The 24173-nt window shown below is 45.9% G+C and overlaps 1 protein-coding gene across 1 annotated transcript; it reads right to left on the bottom strand.

The window, feature by feature from the left end:
- Positions 1-13941: 13941 nt before the first annotated feature.
- LOC125534595 (E3 ubiquitin-protein ligase PUB23-like) lies at positions 13942-15583 on the bottom strand. Its single transcript, XM_048697778.2, has one exon. The coding sequence runs from the start codon at positions 15343-15345 to the stop codon at positions 14062-14064; it is 1284 nt and encodes a 427-aa protein (XP_048553735.1). The 5' UTR covers positions 15346-15583; the 3' UTR covers positions 13942-14061.
- Between the last annotated feature and the right edge of the window lie 8590 nt (positions 15584-24173).

Genomic DNA, 24173 nt, shown 5'->3' with positions numbered 1-24173 from the left:
TCGGTGTTCTAAAAATTACATCCAGATCCGTAGACCTTGTGTGACTCCCAAGTGGCATCATACTTAATTTTTTTCTTGCTGACATCATTTTAGATAAACAAACGAGTAAATTGTTCGGAACCGCCACTCCACACGGTTGCGAGCGGAGGCCATCACCGTTTTGTCGGGGAGTGGCATGTAGCATGGACGGACGAGTGCGGTCCACCGGCCACTTGGTAGAGGACACGGGTTGGCTGCTTCTCTTATAGTGGAACCACGTAATGTACTTGCTAGAAGATTCTTCTTCGACCAAGTTAGGGAGCAACATAGCTAGGCGCTATGTATCTATGGCAAGTTTTGATAGGCGTAATGAACCTAGCAACGAGGCACAAAGAACCTAGAAGAGTTTCTCCTACCAATGACCTCCTCAAGACGACGTGAGAGGTGTATGATGAGATTCCAAGCAAACAATAGAACGTTACATCGAAAAGGGCACCCAATCTTTGAGACTTCAGTCGAGGGATTGCGTCGCGCCTACTGTTTGTTGGCGGGTGATGGTGGAGGTGCTTGTCCTTGGTTATGGTGCAATCCTAACACCGTGAACTACCACAGAGGGAGGGCGATAGGGGCGGTGGCTATGATATGTGACGGACTTAGTTAATAGGTATTCTTTTTTTGGAGAAACCAGTTAATAGGTATTCTTAAGTAATTATATATATGGAAATCTTATTGGGCCTATGGGCCAATTTGTCTTGAGGCTGAGGCTGGTGTAGAAAAGAACCTATCTTGAACCGTTGTGTTTCTTTCTCAAGGCGGTTGTGAGAAACACGAAATCACTAATTAAGGAGTACTCGTTCCAAAGAACACTTCACTTTCCCATGTCGCGACAAGTGGCGCACATGCAGCGCGCCACTTATCGCAACCTGAGAGTTTTCCCTTTTTTCGTACGTCCGTTTATTTAGAATGTTTTATCTCTTAAACCGTGCGTCCAAATCTCGAACCCTTTTCACCATTGGATTCCTCGCGTCGAGATCTTCAAAACTAGATCCCATGTTGGTAGCTTTTGACGAACTTTTTTTTCCACGAAAAAACCGAACGAAAAAAACCGGGCGAAAAAACCGAACCGGGAGCACGGTTTTTTCCCTTTCCGAAAGAGGCACGCCTGTACCTCTCGCGAAATCACAACCGTGCCTCTCGTGGAAGCAAAACCGTGACTCTCGTGGAAGGAAAAAAAACAGAAAACGCGTTTTTTTCCATTTTCGAGAGGCACGACCGTGACTCTCGCGAAAGCACAACCATGCCTCTCCCGGAAGCAAAACCATGACTCTCGTGAAAGAAAAAAAAAAGAAAACGCGTATTTTTTCCCTTTCCGAGAGGCACGGCCGTGACTTTCGCGTAAGCACAACCATGCCTCTCGCGGAAGCAAAACCGTGACTCTCACGAAAGAAAAAAACAAAAAACGCGTTTTGTTTTTCCCTTTCCGAGAGGCACGACCGTGACTCTCGCAAAAGCACAACCGTGCCTCTCGCAAAAGCACAACCGTGCCTCTCGCGGAAGAAAAACCGTGACTCTCGAAAAAAAACAGAAAACGCGTTTTTTTCGTTTCCGAAAGGCACGGCCGTGACTCTCGATAAAGCACAACCGTGCCTCTCGCGGAAGAAAAACCATGACTTGCGAAAGGAAAAAAAAAAAGAAAACGCGTTTTTTCACGCAAAATTTTTTTTGAAACTTTGTTTTGATCGAAAAGCTAAGAAAGACTGAGGGAAAACCAAAACGTCAAAAAATACCGGGAAAACCCGTTTAAAAAGCCGAAAACGCGTGTGGAAAAATAAAAAACAAAATCCAAAGGAAGCGTCCAGAGCGCGACACGTGATGAATGGCTGAGAGCGCGCCAAGTGGCGCTGATCGTTGCGAGGCTCACGAAGAAGCGCTCGTTAACTAGTTGCTCCCGTGAGAAATATCCTATCGTGAATTGTTGTGATATTGTTCGCAGTGGGGTGTGAGAAATGGCCATGTTTAAATCATGTGATATTGTTCATAGGCGTGTGAGAAACGAGCCATCTTAGATGTACTACGTATCAGGGGTGAGAAAAAAAATGCGGCCCGGACGTGTCGGTTGGGAATTGTCCATTTATCTAAAATTATGTCAATCTATCTAAACACTAAATTAGATCTATCTGTAATGTATTAAATCAATATGTGGTGTTTTCTGCAACAAATCCGTATAGTAAGTGTTTTGCATAGTAAACCTATATAGTACGTGTTTTGCACAACACTAGCCCCAATAAGTAGTGATTTGTGCAATTCTCACTAGATGAGTATGACGAGTGCCCGGGCGTGTCGGTCGGCGGTCCTGTACACATAGGATTGAACCAATCACAAAACATCTTTTTTCTTTTTTTATTATTTTTATTCTTTCCCTATCAATCACATGCATGTAACCAGGTGTATATGGAAAAAAAGAGGCACATGGCTACGTGGACAAATAAATACGGAATTAAAGCGGACACGCCATACACTGACCAGACAGTCCGTGGATGTTTGAGGGACCAAAATTGTTCAGACTGACTGTAGATGCCCTAACTGAACATTTCAGAGCATCTCCAACAGGCGCGCTAAACAAGCGCCGCGCCGCAAATTTAGCCAGTTTATGTTGGGAACGTAGTAATTTCAAAATTTTCCTACGCACACGCAAGATCATGGTGATGCATAGCAATGAGAGGGGGGAGTATGATCTATGTACTCTTGTAGACCGACAGCGGAAGCGTTAGCACAACGCGGTTGATATAGTCGTACGTCTTCACGGCCCGGCCGATCAAGCGCCGAAACTACGGCACCTCCGAGTTTTAGCACACGTTCAGCTCGATGACGATCCCCGGACTCCGATCCAGCAAAGTGTCGGGGAGGAGTTCCGTCAGCACGACGGCGTGGTGACGATCTTGATGTTCTACCGTCGCAGGGCTTCGCCTAAGCACCGCTACAATATTATCGAGGATTATGGTGGAAGGGGGCACCGCACACGGCTAAGAAAACGATCACGTGGATCAACTTGTGTGTCTAGGGGTGCCTCCTGCCCCTGTATATAAAGGAGCAAGGTGAGGAAGCCGGCCGGCCCTATTGGCGCACCAAGGAGGAGTCCTCCTCCTAGTAGGAGTAGGACTCCTACTAGGAGGGGGAAAGGAAATGGGGAGGGAGAAGGAAAGGGGCCGCCGCCCCCCCCCCCCTCTCCTAGTCCAATTCGGACAGGGGGAGGCGGCGCGTGGCCCACCCTGGCTGCCCTTCTCTCTCTCCACTAAGGCCCATATGGCCCATTACTTCTCCCGGGGGTTCCGGTAACCCTTCGGCACTCCGGTTTTCTCCGAAATCACCCGGAACACTTCCGGTGTCCGAATATAGCCGTCCAATATATCAATCTTTATGTCTCGACTATTTCGAGACTCCTCGTTATGTCCATGATCACATCCGGGACTCCGAACTAACTTCGGTACATCAAAACTCATAAACTCATAATATAACTGTCATCGAAACCTTAAGCGTGCGGACCCTACGGGTTCGAGAACAATGTAGACATGATCGAAACATGTCTCCGGTCAATAACCAATAGCCGAACCTGGATGCTCATATTGGCTCCCACATATTCTACGAAGATCTTTATTGGTCAGACCGCGTAACAACATACGTTGTTCCCTTTGTCATCGGTATGTTACTTGCCCGAGATTCGATCGTCGGTATCTCAATACCTAGTTCAATCTCGTTACCGGCAAGTCTCTTTACTCGTTTCGTAATACATCATCTCGCAACTAACTCATTAGTTGCAATGCTTGCAAGGCTTATGTGATGTGTATTACCGAGAGGGCCCAGAGATACCTCTCCGACAATCGGAGTGACAAATCCTAATCTCGAAATACGCCAACCCAACATTTACCTTTGGAGACACCTGTAGAGCTCCTTTATAATCACCCAGTTACGTTGTGACGTTTGGTAGCACACAAAGTGTTCCTCCGGCAAACGGGAGTTGCATAATCTCATAGTCATAGGAACATGTATAAGTCATGAAGAAAGCAATAGCAACATACTAAACGATCGGGTGCTAAGCTAATGGAATGGGTCATGTCAATCACATCATTCTCCTAATAATGTGATCCCGTTAATCAAATGACAACATATGTCTGTGGTTAGGAAACATGACCATCTTTGATTAACGAGCTAGTCAAGTAGAGGCATACTAGTGACGTTTAGTTTGTCTATGTATTCACACAAGTATTATGTTTCCAGATAATACAATTCTAGCATGAATAATAAACATTTATCATGATATAAGGAAATAAAATAATAACATTATTATTGCCTCTAGGGCATATTTCCTTCAGTCTCCCACTTGCACTAGAGTCAATAATCTAGATTACACGGTAATGATTCTAACACCCATGGAATTTTGGTGCTGATCATGTTTTGCTCGTGGAAGAGGCTTAGTTAACGGGTCTGCAACATTCAGATCCGTGTGTATCTTGCAAATCTCTATGTCTCTCACCTAGACTAGATCCCGGATGGAATTGAAGCGTCTCTTAATGTGCTTGGTTCTCTTGTGAAATCTGGATTCCTTTGCCAAGGCAATTGCACCAGTATTGTCACAAAAGATTTTCATTGGACCCGATGCACTAGGTATGACACCTAGATCGGATATGAACTCCTTCATCCAGACTCCTTCGTTTGCTGCTTCCGAAGCAGCTATGTACTCCGTTTCACATGTAGATCCCGCCACAACGCTTTGTTTAGAACTGCACCAACTGACAGCTCCACCGTTTAATGTAAACATGTATCCGGTTTGCGATTTAGAATCGTCCGGATCAGTGTCAAAGCTTGCATCAACGTAACCATTTACGATGAGCTCTTTGTCACCTCCATATATGAGAAACATATCCTTAGTCCTTTTCAGGTATTTCAGGATGTTCTTGACCGTTGTCCAGTGATCCACTCCTGGATTACTTTGGTACCTCCCTGCTAGACTTATAGCAAGACACACATCAGGTCTGGTACACAGCATTGCATACATGATAGATCATATGACTGAAGCATAGGGAACATCTTTTATTTTCTCTCTATCTTCTGCATTGGTCGGGCATTGAGTCTTACTCAATTTCACACCTTGTAACACAGGCAAGAATCCTTTCTTTGCTTGATCCATTTTGAACTTCTTCAAAATTTTGTCAAGGTATGTGCTTTGTGAAAGTCCAATTAAGCGTCTTGATCTATCTCTATAGATCTTAATGCCCAATATGTAAGCAGCTTCACCGAGGTCTTTCATTGAAAAACTCTTATTCAAGTATCCCTTTATGCTATCCAGAAATTCTATATCATTTCCGATTAGTAATATGTCATCTACATATAATATCAGAAATGCTACAGAGCTCCCACTCACTCTTGTAAATACAGGCTTCTCCAAAAGCCTGTACAAAACAAAATGCTTTGATCACACTATCAAAGCCTTTATTCCAACTCCGAGAAGCTTGCACCAGTCCATAAATGGATCGCTGGAGCTTGCACACTTTGTTAGCTCCCTTTGGATCAACAAAACCTTTCGGTTGCATCATATAAAACTCTTCTTCCAGAAATCCATTCAGGAATGCAGTTTTGACATCCATCTGCCAAATTTCATAATCATAAAATGCGGCAATTGCTAACATGATTCGGACAGACTTAAGCATCGCTACGGGTGAGAAGGTCTCATTGTAGTCAATCCCCTGAACTTGTCAAAAACCTTTTGCGACAAGTTGAGCTTTGTAGACAGTAACATTACCGTCAGCGTCAGTCTTCTTATTGAAGATCCATTTATTCTCAATTGCTTGCCGATCATTGGGCAAGTCAACCAAAGTCCATACTTTGTTCTCATACATGGATCCCATCTCGGATTTCATGGCTTCAAGCCATTTGCAGAATCTGGGCTCACCATCGCTTCTCCATAGTTCGTAGGTTCATCATGATCTAGTAGCATGACTTCCAGAACAGGATTACCGTACCGCTCTGGTGCAGATCTTACTCTGGTTGATCTACGAGGTTCAGTAGTATCTTGTTCTGAAGTTTCATGATCATCATCATTAGCTTCCTCACTAATTGGTGTAGGTGTCACAGAAACTGGTTTCTGTGATGTACTACTTTCCAATAAGGGGAGCAGGTACAGTTACCTCATCAAGTTCTACTTTTCTCCCACTCACTTCTTTCGAGAGAAACTCCTTTTCTAGAAATTTTCCGAATTTAGCAACAAAAGTCTTGCCTTCGGATCTGTGATAGAAGGTGTATCCAATAGTTTCCTTTGGATATCCTATGAAGACACATTTCTCCGATTTGGGTTCGAGCTTATCAGGTTGAAGCTTTTTCACATAAGCATCGCAACCCCAAACTTTTAGAAACGACAACTTTGGTTTCTTGCCAAACCACAGTTTATAAGGCGTCGTCTCAACGGATTTTGATGGTGCCCTATTTAATGTGAATGCGGCCGTCTCTAGAGCATAACCCCAAAACAATAGCGGTAAATCAGTAAGAGACATCAAAGATCGCACCATATCAAGTAAAGTACGATTACGACGTTCGGACACACCATTACGCTGTGGTGTTCCGGGTGGCGTAAGTTGCGAAACTATTCCGCATTGTTTCAAATGTACACCAAACTCGTAACTCAAATATTCTCCTCCACGATCAGATCGTAGGAATTTTATTTTCTTGTTACGATGATTTTCAACTTCACTCTGAAATTCTTTGAACTTTTCAAACGTTTCAGACTTATGTTTCATTAAGTAGAGATACCCATATCTGCTTAAGTCATCTGTGAAGGTGAGAAAATAACGATATCCACCACGAGCCTCAACATTCATCGAACCACATACATCTGTATGTATGATTTCCAACAAATCTGTTGCTCTCTCCATAGTACCGGAGAACGGTGTTTTTGTCATCTTACCCATAAGGCACGGTTCGCAAGTACCAAGTGATTCATAATCAAGTGGTTCCAAAAGTCCATCAGTATGGAGTTTCTTCATGTGCTTTACACCGATATGACCCAAACGGCAGTGCCACAAATAAGTTGCACTATCATTATCAACTCTGCATCTTTTGGCTTCAACATTATGAATATGTGTGTCACTACTATCGAGATTTAATAAGAATAGACCACTCTTTAAGGGTGCATGACCATAAAAGATATTACTCATATAAATAGAACAACCATTATTCTCTGATTTAAATGAATAACCGTCTCGCATCAAACAAGATCCAGATATAATGTTCATGCTTAACGCTGGCACCAAATAACAATTATTTAGGTCTAATACTAATCCCGAAGGTAGATGTAGAGGTAGCGTGCCGACCGCGATCACATCGACTTTGGAACAATTTCCCACGTGCATCGTCACCTCGTCCTTAGCCAATCTTCGCTTAATCCGTAGTCCCTGTTTCGAGTTGCAAATGTTAGCAACAGAACCAGTATCAAATACCCAGGTGCTACTGCGAGCATTAGTAAGGTACACATCAATAACATGTATATCACATATACCTTTGTTCACCTTGCCATCCTTCTTATCCACCAAATACTTGGGGCAGTTCCGCTTCCAGTGACCAGTCTGCTTGCAGTAGAAGCACTCAGTTTCAGGCTTAGGTCCAGGTTTGGGTTTCTTCTCTTGAGTAGCAACTTGCTTGCTGTTCTTTTCGAAGTTTCCCTTCTTCTTCCCTTTGCCCTTTTTCTTGAAACTAGTGGTCTTGTTGACCATCAACACTTGATGCTCCTTCTTGATTTCTACCTCCGCAGCTTTCAGCATTGCGAAGAGCTCGGGAATAGTCTTGTTCATCCCTTGCATATTATAGTTCATCACGAAGCTCTTGTAGCTTGGTGGCAGTGATTGGAGAATTCTGTCAATGACGCAATCATCTGAAAGATTAACTCCCAATTGAATCAAGTGATTATTATACCCAGACATTTTGAGTATATGCTCACTGACAGAACTGTTCTCCTCCATCTTGCAGCTATAGAACTTATTGGAGACTTCATATCTCTCAATCCGGGCATTTGCTTGAAATATTAACTTCAACTCCTAGAACATCTCATATGCTCCATGACGTTCAAAACGTCGCTGAAGTCCCGATTCTAAGCCGTAAAGCATGGTACACTGAACTATCGAGTAGTCATCAGCTTTGCTCTGCCAGACGTTCATAACATCTGGTGTTGCTCCAGCAGCAGGCCTGGCACCCAGCGGTGCTTCCAGGACGTAATTCTTTTGTGCAGCAATGAGGATAATCCTCAAGTTACGGACCCAGTCCGTGTAATTGCTACCATCATCTTTCAACTTTGCTTTCTCAAGGAACGCATTAAAATTCAACGGAACAACAGCACGGGCCATCTATCTACAATCAAACATAAACAAGCAAGATACTATCAGGTACTAAGTTCATGATAAATTTAGGTTCAATTAATCATATTACTAAAGAGCTCCCACTTAGATAGACATCCCTCTAATCCTCTAAGTGATTACGTGATCCAAATCAACTAAACCATGTCCGATCATCACGTGAGATGGAGTAGTTTCATTGGTGAACATCACTATGTTGATCATATCTACTATATGATTCACGCTCGACCTTTCGGTCTCCGTGTTCCGAGGCCATATCTGTATATGCTTGACTCATCAAGTATAACCTGAGTATTCCGTGTGTGCAACTGTTTTGCACCCATTGTATTTGAACGTTGAGCCTATCACACCCGATCATCACGTGGTGTCTCAGCACGAAGAACTTTTGCAACGGTGCATAGTCAGGGAGAACACTTCTTGATAATTAGTGAGAGATCATCTTAAAATGCTACCGTCAAACAAAGCAAGATAAGATGCATAAAAGATAAACATCACATGCAATCAATATAAGTGATATGATATGGCCATCATCATCTTGTGCTTGTGATCTCCATCTTCGAAGCACTGTCATGATCACCATCGTCACCGGCGCGACACCTTGATCACCATCGTAGCATCGTTGTCGTCTCGCTAATCTTATTCTTACACGACTATCGCTACCACTTAGTGATAAAGTAAAGCATTACAGCACAATTGCATTGCATACAATAAAGCGACAACCATATGGCTCCTGCCAGTTGCCAATAACTTGGTTACAAAACATGATCATCTCATACAATAAAATTTAGCATCATGTCTTGACCATATCACATCACAACATGCCCTGCAAAAACAAGTTAGACGTCCTCTACTTTGTTGTTGCAAGTTTTACGTGGTTGCTACGGGCCTAAGTAAGAACCAATCTTACCTACGCATCAAAACCACAACGATAGTTTGTCAAGTTGGTGCTGTTTTAACCTTCGTAAGGACCGGGCGTAGCCACACTCGGTTCAACTAAAGTTGGAGAAACTGACACCCGCTAGCCACCTTTGTGCAAAGCACGTCGGGAGAACCGGTCTCGCGTAAGCGTACGCGTATTGTTGGTCCGGGCCGCTTCGTCCAACAATACCGCCGAACCAAAGTATGACATGCTGGTAAGCAGTATGACTTATATCGCCCACAACTCACTTGTGTTCTACTCGTGCATATAACATCAACACATAAAACCTAGGCTCGGATGCCACTGTTGGGGAACGTAGTAATTTCAAAATTTTCCTACGCACACGCAAGATCATGGTGATGCATAGCAACGAGAGGGGAGAGTGTGATCTACGTACCCTTGTAGACAGACAGCGGAAGCGTTAGCACAACGCGGTTGATGTAGTCGTACGTCTTCACGGCCCGACCGATCAAGCACCGAAACTACGACACCTCCGAGTTTTAGCACACGTTCAGCTCGATGACGATCCCCGGACTCCGATCCAGCAAAGTGTCGGGGAAGAGTTCCGTCAGCACGACGGCGTGGTGACGATCTTGATGTTCTACCGTCGCAGGGCTTCGCCTAAGCACCGCTACAATATTATCGAGGATTATGGTGGAAGGGGGCACCGCACACGGCTAAGAAAACGATCACGTGGATCAACTTGTGTGTCTAGGGGTGCCCCCTACCCTCGTATATAAAGGAGCAAGGGGAGGAGGCCGGCCGGCCCTATTGGCGCGCCAAGGAGGAGTCCTCCTCCTAGTAGGAGTCCTACTCCTACTAGGAGGGGGAAAGGAAGTGGGGAGGGAGAAGGAAAGGGGGGCGCCCCCCCCCCTCTCCTAGTCCAATTCGGACCAGGGGGGAGGAGGCGCGCGGCCCACCCTGGCTGCCCTTCTCTCTCTCCACTAAGGCGCATATGGCCCATTACTTCTCCCGGAGGGTTCCGGTAACCCTCCGGCACTCCGGTTTTCTCCGAAATCACCCGGAACACTTCCGGTGTCCGAATATAGCCGTCCAATATATCAATCTTTATGTCTCGGCTATTTCGAGACTCCTCGTTATGTCCGTGATCACATCCGGAACTCCAAACTAACTTTGGTACATCAAAACTCATAAACTCATAATATAACTGTCATCGAAACCTTAAGCGTGCGAACCCTACGGGTTCGAGAACAATGTAGACATGACCGAGACATGTGTCCGGTCAATAACCAATAGCAGAACCTGGATGCTCATATTGGCTCCCACATATTCTACGAAGATATTTATCGGTCAGACCGCATAACAACATATGTTGTTCCCTTTGTCATCGGTATGTTACTTGCCCGAGATTCAATCGTCGGTATCTCAATACCTAGTTCAATCTCGTTACCGGCAAGTCTCTTTACTCGTTTCATAATACATCATCTCGCAACTAACTCATTAGTTGCAATGCTTGCAAGGCTTATGTGATGTGTATTACCGAGAGGGCCCAGAGATACCTCTCCGACAATCGAAGTGACAAATCCTAATCTCGAAATACGCCAACCCAACATTTACCTTTGGAGACACCTGTGGAGCTCCTTTATAATCACCCAGTTACGTTGTGACATTTGGTAGCACATAAAGTGTTCCTCCGGCAAACGGGAGTTGGATAATCTCATAGTCATAGGAACATGTATAAGTCATGAAGAAAGCAATAGCAACATACTAAACGATCGGGTGCTAAGCTAATGGAATGGGTCATGTCAATCACATCATTCTCCTAATAATGTGATCCCGTTAATCAAATGACAACACATGTCTATGGTTAGGAAACATGACCATCTTTGATTAACGAGCTAGTCAAGTAGAGGCATACTAGTGACGTTTAGTTTGTCTGTGTATTCACACAAGTATTATGTTTCCGGATAATACAATTCTAGTATGAATAATAAACATTTATCATGATATAAGGAAATAAATTAATAACATTATTATTGCCTCTAGGGCATATTTCCTTCAGTTTAGCACGCGCGCAACCCGGCGGATGGCTCCAGCGGGCGTGCAATAACCGCGCGCGCAGTATAAGGAGTTGGGCGCGCGGTCGGAATCGCTATCTCGCGCGGTGTATTTGGGGCGCCCGCTTCCGCGCGCAGCACAGTCGAGTGCTCGCGCTGCACTCTGTCTTCTCCACCTCCTACGCCTCGCGCGCGCCGGTGCCGGCGAACTGCACCCATGGACGCGCGCGCCGGCACCCCGCTCACCCCATCCTATAGCCGCGACCCCTCCACCGCCGCCGCCGCAAACTCTAGCCCGAGTGGCGTTGGCCTCGCCTCCGTCGGAGCTCCTCCGACCATCGGCCTCGCGCGCGGCCTCTTCATGCCGCCGCGGATGACCTCGGCGGCGGGTGGCGTCGCGCCGGCGCCGGCCCGAGCCGCCGTCCCCTCCTCATCAAAGCTCCCCAATGCGGCGCGTCAAAATAAGGACAAGACATCGGCGAAGAAAAACAAGGCGGCGGACGGCTCCGGCACCTCCAAGGCAAGGAGGAAGAAGCTTGCAGGGTGTGCGATGGGCGCGGCGGCTACCGAAGCGCCGGCGAGCTCACTCGTTGAGCCGGCGGCCGACGCGCACAACATGTTTGAGAAAATGCCCCCAAATTAAAAAAAATCCAACTTGTCATTTTTTGTTATTTTTTCAATGCATTCACATATAGATAGCTTATTTGCACTATTCGAAAAACTTTGTAGTCTCAGTGATGATGCATACATGTCAACGATGGGTGTTAGCTCCAACAATTCGCATTGGTCTCAAACCAATGACATGCACTTCAAAGACCATGAGTTCGAGGTGGACGAGGAGGGTGAGGGCATTGTCGACGCACCGAAAGGAAGAGCGGGCAATTACACCAACGTCGATGACATCTTACTATGCAATACTTGGTTGCAAGTGTCGAGGGATCCATCTGTTGGAGGTGATCAAAGTAGAGATGCTTATTGGGGGCGGATGAAAGAACACTTTGATGTTCACAACTTGAGTGGAATTGACCGCTCCGAGAGATCACTACGGTCCCGATGGTCGACCATCAACTCGGATTGTCAAAGGTGGGCGGCCTGTCAAAAGGCGGTTGACAAGTTGAACCCAAGTGGCACAAATGAGGACGATATAGTAAGTGGCAATTCATACATGTTCATCATACTTGTTGTTGGTGCTAACTTGCTTTGTTTTCATGTAGTACAACATTGCGCAAAACTTGTTCAAAGAAGAGGAGAGGACAACCAAGAAGGGGAAGATCAAGAAAGGAAGGGTCTTTACCTTGCCCCATTGCTATAACGTGTTGAAGGATGATGAGAAATGGAAGAAGCGTGAAGATTTGGATGATTTGCATTTGAGCAACAAATGCAAGCGAACAATTAAGTTGGATGATGATGAGGAGGAGGAGGATGCATCAAGTGATGACGGCAAGAGAAGCCCCACACCCAACTCGGTTTCATACTCAAAGCCAAAGCGACCGGATGGGTGCAAGAAAGACAAAACCGAAAAGAAGAAGAGGAAAGGAGATGATGGCCTCAAAAATGCTATGGAAGCTATTGTGAAGGCAAGAAAATAAGACAACGAGGTGAGGAAAATGACAAGGAACCAAGATGTCGCGGCCGAGGAGAGGAGGTTGGCGGCTGAGGAGAGGAGGGTGGCGGCCGAGGAGAGGAAGGTGGCTTTGGAGGAGAGAAAGATGAGCAATGAGGAGCGAACAAGATTGTTGGAATGTGAGAAGCACTTGTTCTTCTTGGACACATCTAACCTCAATGTGATGCAAAAGGAGTATGCCAATCTTGCCCGTGAAGAAGTCTTGATCCAAAAAGAGAGCCATGGTTCGTGCAATGGGTGGCGGTGGCCTCGGCACCATGGGTGGCGGTGGCATCGGCGCCATGGGTGGCTTTGGAGGTACTGTGGGCGGTGCAATGGGAGGCATGGCTGATTTTGGAGCACCCCCGATGCTATGGCCACCATGGGAGGCATGAGTTTTGCTTCTCTCATGGGAGGCATGGGTGCACCTCCGGCCGCCATGGGCGGAATGTCTTTTTATGTGCCTCCTCGCACACATTCTCATGAAGATGCCGTTGAAGATCTTGCCAACACCGTCGGAGTTTCACGTGATGCGGTGCGCGATGAGGAGAGCGAGGAAGATTCATCTTCGGAGGCGGAAGAATCGTCTTCCGAAGATGACGAGGACGAAGATGGGGACGAGGAATGATGTGTCTTTCATTTGTGTATTGAACTTGATTTGCATTTTGAACTTGGTTGGATGAACTTATGGACATGATTTTGAACTTGTGGGCATGAACTTTTCTTCATCAACTTGTTTGTGTGAAATTTTATATGTCATGTTCATTGCATTTTGAATGTTTCAACTTCATTTTGTGTTTAAAATGACATATATGCAATGCACCGGCGAGTTGCGCGCGCTGTATTTTTTGCGCGCTGCTGGAGCAGCGCGCGCTACATTTTAACGTGGCTGCTGGAACCAGCGCTGCGCGCCGCGCCAAACCAAACGATGCGCGCGCAGCAAAGTAGTTTTTTGCGCGCGGCACGTTCGGCGCCTGTTGAAGATGCTCTCAGAATGTACCATCAGCAGCAAGCAAGGCAGAGACATCTTAACTGAAGTTGGCATCACAAAATAACCATGCAAAGCTGCTAGTACATGCAATTAGCATGTTAAACATTACAATTACGCTGCCAATTAGTTTCATCTACAAAAGAAGAATGTAGCAATTAGCAAGGGTAGAGGGCCTGGAGGGTAGGATGCAAGCACGGCGAGCTCCGCCACGCCCTGGCGTGCAGCCGGAGCGTCTCCCGTGCCCGCTCCCTCGTCCTCTCGTCGCACCACTGCCACTCCTCCTCCGGCACCGACGCCGCCACCAGGCACAGCTTCCCCACCGCGCCCGTCGCTGCCATCTCCTGCACCACCGCCACCGTGGCCGTGTGCCGGGCGATTGATCGGAGCACCCGCACCGCCTTCGCGCTAGCCGCCATCGACGCCCCGGCCACCCACGCGCCCACGGCTGCCACGCCGGCTCCGTGCGCCACCAGCGCTGCGCGGCCCTCCGCGCACCCGCACAGCCGGTTCAGCGCGCACAGCGCCAGCTCGCACCACGCACGCCGCCGCTCGCCGTTCACGAGCAGCAGCATGTCCACGAGCGCAGCCACCGCGCCGGCCTCCGCTGCCTTCACTCGGTTCCGCCCGTGGGCGGTCGCGCCTGCAAGCACCCGCAGCGCCGCCTTGGTCGCCATCGAGGTCGAGGCGCCCATGCCGTCGTCGCCGCGGAGCAGCCGCACAGCCTCGACGAACGCCTGCTCCGGGAGCGACGCCGCCCTGCTCGGCGACATGCACGCCATCACGTCCGCCAGGAGCACGGCTGCGCGTGCCCGGGACGCCGCATCGGCGTCGGGGCCGGAGTGTCCCTGCAGGATGGAGACGAGCGCGCCGACCAGCGCCGCGCCATCCCTGTCGACGGCGCGCGCCAGGCACCGCTCCGGGAGCCGGAGCGAGGAGATGACGTCGAGTGCCGCGGCGGAGTTCTCTGGCGCGGACGTCGCAGACGAGACGAAGACGTCGAGCAGCGCGTCCGCCGAGCCGGGTACGGCGGCGACGAGTTCCCTACCGCGCTCGCCCTCCGCCACGACGTCCCTAAGCTCGCGGAGCGCAGCGAGGGCCTCTTGCGACGGTCTCTTGTTCTTCGCGTCGGCGAGACGCGACACCAGCGCGGCGAGGCGGGCGCAGTCGGCAGGGGCCGACTTCATCGTATGGTCGACGGCGTCGTCGGGGCGGTGGAGGGCGCACCAGGAGCGGATGAGGCGGCAGAGCGTGTGGTTGGGCGTGGGCTCGCAGTCCGGCGCGACGGGCAGCTTGGTGAGCGGGCAGGAGGCGGCGAGGCGGAGCCAGCGGTGGATGGCGTGGCGGTCGTAGGTGATGCCGGTGGGGAGCGTGACGGGGTCGCGCATGACGTCCAGCGTGATGGGGCACACGAAGTAGGACGGAACCTCCACCTCCTCCATTACAACACCGAAGCAATCGCTCAAGCAACCAAGGGCCTTCTTCTCCTCCTCCTTCTTCTAGCTGTTGCAATGGTGGTGGTGAGACTGGTGAGCTGAAGAGGAGGAGAATGAGAGAGAGCAATGGCGGATCGATGGCTATGAGCGGTTGATGCTGGAGATATAGTGGGAAGAAATCCTTGACAAAATGGAGTTTTTTATAGTATACGCGTGAGATCGAGATGGATGTAGATAGGGGAGGAGATCGGATTCAAACTCAAGGACGTGTGCAGGTCTGCATGGTTTGGTTTGGTCAGTCCACTCTATCTCTATCCTTCTTCTTGGAAGGAGACCGACTGATTTCCTGACCATTAAACAATTCTTTTTTAAATAAATCCACGCGGAACAGCGTGTTTTGTATGTTTTCGTCTTGTTTTCTTTGCCGCATCGTGTCCGAATATTGACGTTGTGCTGTCCTACTCGGAAGTTGCATATGAGGCGCCCAGAGACGCCAAGCAGAACCGACAGAGAGTTGACAAAGTGAAGAGCCTGCGTCTGATTTTTCTACCATGCATGCACGGGATGCATCCACGGTGCCTAGCTGCTTTGAGATTCGTGCAACATTTTCTGATTTTTGACAAAATTTATGTAAGTATCAACGAATTACATGATGTTTTGTGGGTGTTTCTTGTTTCGAAGCGTACCCTATTGTTTTCAGGAAACTAATGCACTGGTTGATCAGCTAGGGTTTCTCTAGCTCCTGCCGACGTCACCGTCGGCCGCCTCGTCTCTGGTGGCCTTAGGGCCATGGGAGCGAAGTGGATCCCGGCCCTTGCCGATTGGAGGGTTCCATTTTTACATCTTTCTTCGAGTTTTTTAGGATTTGCGTCCTACTCAGGAAGACGAGACAGCGGTGGCTCCGTGAAGATGGAATAAGCTTCTCCCCGCCTAGCCCCCGTTCCGGTGATGCGTCTAGCATCGTCGGTGAGCATGTGGAGATGTGTCTCCGGCGGATCTGTCTTTGATGGATTTGCTCGGATTTGGTCGTCATTCGTCTATGCTCCAGTGTCGTCAGATTGGATCCTTTTGATCTATGCTACTCTTCATCCGCGGGGGTTGATGTTTTGTTGCGTTGGTACTATGGGGCCTTAGCAGTTAGCACGACGACTTCCCTATTGTCTACTACAATAAGTTTTGCCCAGCTCTGGTGAGGGATGGGTGATGACAGTAGCGCGTCTTCGGCTTGCTTCAGTGCTTGTAGTCATCGTTAGGTGGTCTACAGATCTGAATGTAATTTTTATCATTTCTAGTGTTCGCCGTACTATCATGATTGAAGATGGAATAGATTGAAAGTTTTCTCAAAAAAAACCAATGCACTCGTTTTTCATGGACACGTTTTTTTAAAGGGGCAGGCTATTTGTAAGTTCGGCCAATAAATTTTGGTGCAAGTCGACTTTCTTTTAACGCTGCATCTTCATTGTACTGCTATGGTGTGTTTTCTACCTCCATCCTCCTCCTCATAAAACGCAACCGATATTAGTCAATTCGTCTGCCACTGCCACCCGCTACCACCCCGCCCTCCCCCCACCGCTCTACTACCGCCACCAATGACCATCCCTCTAAACCTCCCCGACGATCAGATATTTCAGGCAAGCCACCGCACCCTATCCGTGCTTGTCAACCTGCTTCCTCGCCTCCTACTAGGATGTCACAGCTGGCTTACAGCTCGCTGCCGCTCACACCATCATCCTCGTCTCCGGCAGGGTCATGACTTAGCCTCGCCATCAACGTCGCAGTTTGCTGACTCGAGCTCCGACATGGCCCTCCTTCCTTCCTAAGCGAAGTAGACTTACATAAAAAAAATCAAATGACTTGAATATAGCCTGTGCGCGTTTTTAAAAGGCTAGGTATTTACTTAGTACCCAATTAGTTTTGTGTGGACTAGCCTGTGAAGCAGGCAATTAACATGAGTAGACAATAGACAAGCAAAAGGACAGAGAGTTTGACGAATTAGGCAGAGTAAAAACAATTTCGATTAAGACAAAACGGGCAGGCAGAGACCATGCATGAAGTCTCCGACGTCTAGGAGGCTGAGACCGACGTGGTGTCGCGCGCTCTAGCTTAGCTTAATTTTGGCGCGAAATTTCTGGTGCTTACTCTTGTCCTGTTGCTGGTTTGTTTTTCTCTCGTGGTGAATTACTAGGCACTACCGCACTAGCTAGGCAGGCACAAACAGAAATGGCGCGTCTCCGGTGGCCAACGAAGCATCTTTGACCACGCTAATTGTTTGAATTGTTTTAGCTCGGTCCAGTTTGAAGATAAATTCCATGCATGCAGATCGGTAGCAAGTGCATGAGTATGAAGCACCCTGCGACCGTGCAATGTTTTTCTATCTTGAAGCTCACACCCAAGGACCCAAGAACAGTAGCATGTCAGTTTTTTTTAACTTCTAATTCATTCACACTACAAGAAATATGTCAACTTGTGACCACCACTATTGGTCACTGAATGGTCACAAATTTCCATTTGTGACCTTTTTGTGACCAAAAACATAAGATCAAAAGCTGGCCGTCGTAAACTGACTATAGCGACCTTTTTTCTGGAATGATCGTAGACGTTTATGACCAAAATACGTCTACTGTGGCGTTTTGGTCACTAGCAACCTCCCCAGGCCACGTAGGCATCCAGCGTGGCAAGCTGATGTGGCACAAGATTCAGCCCGGTCCAATTCGATTTTCTACATGGGCCTAGCCCAACAATTCGGCCTTTTTAATATTTATTTTTCCTATTAATTTTGCTAGCGACATGGGCCTGGCCCAGCAATTCAGCCTTTTTATTTCAAGATGCGGCCTTTTACAGCATATGAATTTTTTTTGCCATTTTATTTTCCACTGTTTACATTTGTCCCAAATATTATAATATCATACACTGGTCCCACACGTCAGAAATTTCAAATGTGCTCAAATTATTTTGATAAGTGGGTCGCATTAGTCATGTTTCCATTGCACACATTTTCAAATCACATACATAATTACTATTTCATATGAAACAGAAATTGTAATTCTAAAAACATACATGAAATTCACAAACAGAGAGAAGATACATTAAATCACATACATAATTACTATTTCATTCACAAACAGAGAGAAGATACATTAAATTCCCAGATAACCCAGCTATTATTACAGAACTTGCTATATAAGAATGTCTTGGAGCTTCTTTCAACATCTTTCGTCTTGAATTTACTCAAAATATCTGCCAACAAGAAAACAGAAAACAACAGTTGAGCTATTTAGTAGTAAGATCAAGTCTGGAAAGAAACATGCATGAAAATTAAGAAGAGCTAGAATATGGATGCCCAAATAGTTTTCGTGCACGTCATGCCAAGTTAGGCAACACGTAGAATGCATATGGGCCATAAAAATGATCAAATGAGTAAGGGATGAAGCCAAACAATGGCTCCTCCTTGCAATGATCACATTTAGATAGCAGCGACCTACTAAAGTTCATGTTACAACAACACTAGTTCATGTGAGAAACACACAGGGTCCAAAGTACAAACCAAAAACAATCTGACTTGGGTAAACCAGGACATGATGAAACAAAATTATTCATTTTGGGTTAAAAGAGGAATATGATGTCCACCTTATACTACTACATCATCATCAGGATTAAAACAACACATTTATAGTCAGAGTGTTGGATGAGAAAAATATCAATTGAAAAAAAAGACAAGGTAGAATCAAATTAGGTTATAGTTTGTGGGAATCAATGCACACAGCATGAACGACAAGGTAGCATCAAATCAGATGATGATTGCATACATACAAATCATGTGCTGGCAGAAAAAAAATCCGAGCAGGAGCTCATCTTCCCTCTCTGTTTGGTAACTAACAACCTAAATAAAATAAAAGAAAAACATGACTTGTTCATACAGATCCCTCTAAAATTCCTTGGGACAAGTGCATCACATATTCGTCAACTTAGCAGCAGAAGTAGTGAGCACGGGAAGAGGGGGAGGGAGATGGAGGAGCTACCTGCCGTGGTCGCAATGGAAGCAGAGGAGCCGACCCCTCCTGCCCCTCCCCCACGAGCAGGACAGGGCTGCCGGCTGTGCACGCCCCTACTCCTCCGCCTCCTTGATCAGGAGACCCCCTTCCCCTACTTCTGCTTGGCGTGCCGCATCACTAGTCACCTCCTCATGCAAGAAGTACACAATAAATAGACAGACGGTCAGTGAGGTACATTTTCACAGCAACATAAGCTTAAAATTAACACAAATACACACATCAAATGAAGTCACTAAGATACTTAAGCCCACCACATGGTGTAGAATTATGTGGTATATAATTGCAACACATGAACCAAATGAGGAATAACATCATCACCAAGAGTTTCTGATGATAAGCATAGCTCCCTACAAAAAAGAACTAAGGGCACAGTGACTAAAGCATGCAGAACACAATATTGAAAGCAGAAGCAAGCAGGCAGTATGAGCTACCTACTGCCAAAGTATAAAACCTGAATCATATAGTACAAATGAATCAAGAAAACAAGAACTAACAATGAGAACTGCATACTAATGCACCAGATGATCAACATCAAGTGTAGTATATTCACATAAGTTTTCTTATTTGTTTTTCTGAACATAATAATGTATAGCCCCAGATTTTCTGAACTATAAAAATGATGTAGCAAAATCAGGGGTTGTAGTAAATACAGTACGAGTTATGAATACGGTTCAGTTTCAATATATACCATATTATTTTGGTATAACTTCAGTAAATACCATATAAACAATAGTTGACGCGAATAACAGGGGCCTCACATAAAAAACATATATACATGATAAATTGAGTAGGTAAGAAATTGTCTTTAACCTAAAAACTAACACCACCAACGCTCATTCACTAGTACTATAGTACAGTAGTAGCACGCTAGCACTAGTTCTGTAGTACAAACAGTATTTACTCAAACCGTACTACTCTAAGCTAGCACAAACACTTGCATGCATTAATGTTCATTTTGTAGTAGCGCACTAGTTTGTGGGACAGGGCCACCAAGCTTTTACGTTGTAGCACTGTATAAGTAAGCACAACACTTGCACGCACTAATCACTCATATGTAGTAGACTAGTACGTAGTAGCACACTTGCACTTGGCAACATACTTTAATTTGTTCAATGCTGGTCTGACCCGCACAAGCCTAGGGGAGATGCATGCATGTTGATTAGCCGGTCAGTAATTGCAGACAAACACATCATCCCAAGATTATTGGGGTTGTATGAATTTTGTATGATAAGCATCAATAACAAAGGGAAGGTAGTTTTTACCGGCTTCTTGTTTATTCCTAGTTCTGCCCACATGATGACTTCAAGCAACTCCTCCAAGGTTCCATTCCTTCCTGCCAATTTAACTGGGTGTCAAAACACTACTCTACAGCAAAAGGTATAATTGAATTCAGACATTTATTTCACTTGTGGAAGAATTGTATTGGTACCTAGTAAAGCAATAAAAGCGTCAACAAATCGAGCCAGCTGTTCGCTTGTGACATTGATATCTATCAAGCCTCTAAAAATTTGGTAAATGAAACAGACAAATTTAAGTTGCTGATGTAGTACATGTTGAATAAAAAATGTTGCAGATTGGTTCGTAGGAATTGAATACCCAACTAATTTTATTTTCAATTTAAGAAATGCACATACAAATAGAAGTGAACCAAATACCCCAATACATGTGCGTCAAATGCTGTCCAAACTGAAACTCAACTGTAGGTGTCCCTCTCCTATGTTATAACCAAACTACATGGCAAGATTGGATCGGATTGGACCAACCAAAATCAAAACAGCTACTAGCTAGCAAGGAAGGGAAGGAGTCGTACTTCTCTTACCACCACTGTGGTCGTACAGCCGCAGCTTCTGATCTTCATTGCCACATGACGTTGTATGTGCTGAAGATGTCACGTACATCTCGCCAAGGACGTCGTGGAACGTGAGATGCACTGCAGACCATGAGAAGGAACACCTCTTTCCTGTCTCGCTTGTCACAGATCAGCTGTTGTAGGGTGACCCGCGCCATGGATCCCACGGGAGGAGCGTGGCCTGGTGGATCTGGGGGGAGGGGGGCCATGGATCCCACAGTGAATACACTAATTACACTAATTGATCTGCACATATGCTTCTGAAGTTCACAGACCGCATGGTATAGGATTGAGACAGGCAAAGAAAAAAATACCCTAGGCGATGGCGTTGTCGAGCAGGAGAGTCGGAAGGACACCGGCATTGCTCCCGGTAGGGCGGCTCGCGGCGCCCGAGTCGGAGGAGGCTCGCGGTGGCGCCCCTGAGTCGGAGGAGGCTTGGCGCAGGACGCCGGAGGAGGCTTTTCCGACGGTGCGGCATGACGCACACGCTGGCGCAGCACCAAGATGAGCTGCCGCGGGTCTGTAGGGCAGGGGGTAGCCAGCGCTGGATCTAGTGTGGCGGCGCTGGTGCCGCGCCGCAGTCCTGCTCGTGCGGCGGCCAAGGGAAGAGAGCGAGGGAAGGTGCGGGGAAGGGAAGAGGATGGGGGCGGCGCTGGTGGGGGAGAAGGGCATCGAGGTCGTCGGTGGGGATGGGAGGCATCGAGGGAGATGAGGGGCGGCGGCGGCGACGTGTGGATCTGGATCGGGGAGAGAAGGTGAGGGGAGGCGGCGGGGAGGGGGGAGGTGGGTTGGATCGGGGAAAGAAGCGCAGGGTAGGGTAGGATCTGGATCAGTGGGTTGGATGGACGGTGGATGGCTGTATGGATGGGCGGATCTCCGCCATGTCATCGATCCATGCCATAGCGAATTCAACCGATCAGAATTAAGGTTGTGTAAAAAAATATTTTGTTTTTCTTATAGTTTTTATCCTCTTATTCAGGGCAAACATTCAACATATTAACCACTTATAGTTTGTTAAAATCAATCAATATTGTGCACATGTATGTACTTAGGATGACAAATAATGTTGATTTGGGGGGTTTCATTTTCATTGCACAAAGAGCCATTTTCTATTTTTCAAGTGCCCAAAATGGGTTTTTTTGTGAATAACCTAACATGTATTTGTTGCAAAATTGTACCACATAATTTTTAGAAAATACTAATGCATATTTAAAGTACAATTGACAAAATTGTTGGTTGTCAAAAGGTTCTATACACCTCTCGTGAAAAAGACAAATTTCCGCCGGTTCAGCTGGAAGCGGGTCAAATTTGAACTGCAGCTACCTTATGGTTTGCTCTTTATTTTTTCCCAAAATCATTTTTAGGTACATAAGTATCTATTTAATCAGAGAAACATCAAAAGCTTTTCAAGGTTCAACCACCAGCTAGGAACTCTCAAGCCCGCTATTTTGACCGCATTTTGAAACGGGCATAAAAAAATAAAAAAAATAAAAAATTGGAAAACCTTCGCATTGTGTTATTATATGTGACCAAGTTTCCAGGAAAAATAATAAACTTGTAATACGACAATTATTTTAAAAAGGTGTTCACAGAAATGAGCAGTCATGCGTGAAGATTCATGGCTTTCAAGCCAAGTGATCAATCTTATGGCCACATTCATGGCATAGTTTGTTCAAATGATCTCATATTGTGCACAAGGGTGCATCTTGGAATTCCAAACAATGTTGCCTAAGGGAGTTTTCATTTTCTTTGCACGGAAAATTCATTTTCCATTTTCCGAGTGCCCAAATTGAGTTCTTTTTGTGAAGGACCTACCATATATTTGTTACAAAATTGGACCAAATCATTTTTCTAAAATACTAGGCTATATTTGATTCACAATTGACCAAATGGTTGGGTGTCAAAAGTTTTGATCCACCTCTGGTGAAAAAGACAAATTCCCGTCGATTCAATAGGAAGCGGGTCAAATTTGAACTATAGCTGCCTCACAGTTTGCTCTTTATTTTTTCCAAAAATCATTTCTAGGTACATAAGTATCTATTTAATCAGAGAAACACCAAAAAAAAATTCCAAGATTCAACCACTAACTAGGAACGGTCATGCCCGCCATTTTGACCGCATTTTGAAACGGGCATAAAAATTCAAAAATTTCAAAAAATTGGGAAACCTTCGCATTGTGTCATTATATGTGACCAAGTTTCCAGGAAAAATAATAAACTTGTAATATGACAATTATTTTAAAAAAGTGTTCTCAAAAATGAGCTACCATGCATGAAGATTCAGGGTTTTCAAGCCAAATGATCAATCTTATGGCCACATTCATGGCATAGTTTGTTCAAATGATCCCATATTGTGCACAAGGGTGCATATTGGAATGGAAAACATTGTTTCCTCAGGAAGTTTTCATTTTCTTTGGACGAAAAAATCATTTTCCATTTTTCGAGTGCCCAAAAGGAGGTTTTTTGTGACGGACCTACCAAATAATTGTTGCAAAATTGGACCAAATCATTTTTCTAAAATATGAGGCCATATTTAATGCACAATTGACCAAATGGTTGGGTGTAAAAAGTTTTGATCCACCTCTCGTGAAAAAGACAAATTTCCGCCGATTCAGCTGGAAGCGGGTCAAATTTGAACTGTAGCTGCCATGTAGTTTGCTCTTTATTTTTTGCAAAAATCATTTCTAGGTACATAAGTATCTATTTAATCAGAGAAACACCAAAAAAATCGCAAGATTCAACCACTAGCTAGGAACGGTCATTCCCGCCGTTTTGACCGCATTTTGAAACGGGCATAAAAAATTCAAAAAAAATCAAAAAATTGGGAAACCTTCGCATTGTGTCATTATATGTGGCCAAGTTCCCAGGAAAAATAACAAACTTGTAATACGGCAATTATTTTAAAAAAGTGTTCTCAGATACGAGCTATCACGT

Source organism: Triticum urartu, chromosome 2A (assembly GCF_056163025.1).
Source record: "Triticum urartu cultivar PI428250 chromosome 2A, HENAU_Tu73, whole genome shotgun sequence".
Classification (NCBI taxonomy): domain Eukaryota; kingdom Viridiplantae; phylum Streptophyta; class Magnoliopsida; order Poales; family Poaceae; genus Triticum; species Triticum urartu.
The sequence above is the reverse complement of the archived record's forward strand: the minus strand, read 5'-3'. Positions and strand labels throughout refer to the sequence as shown.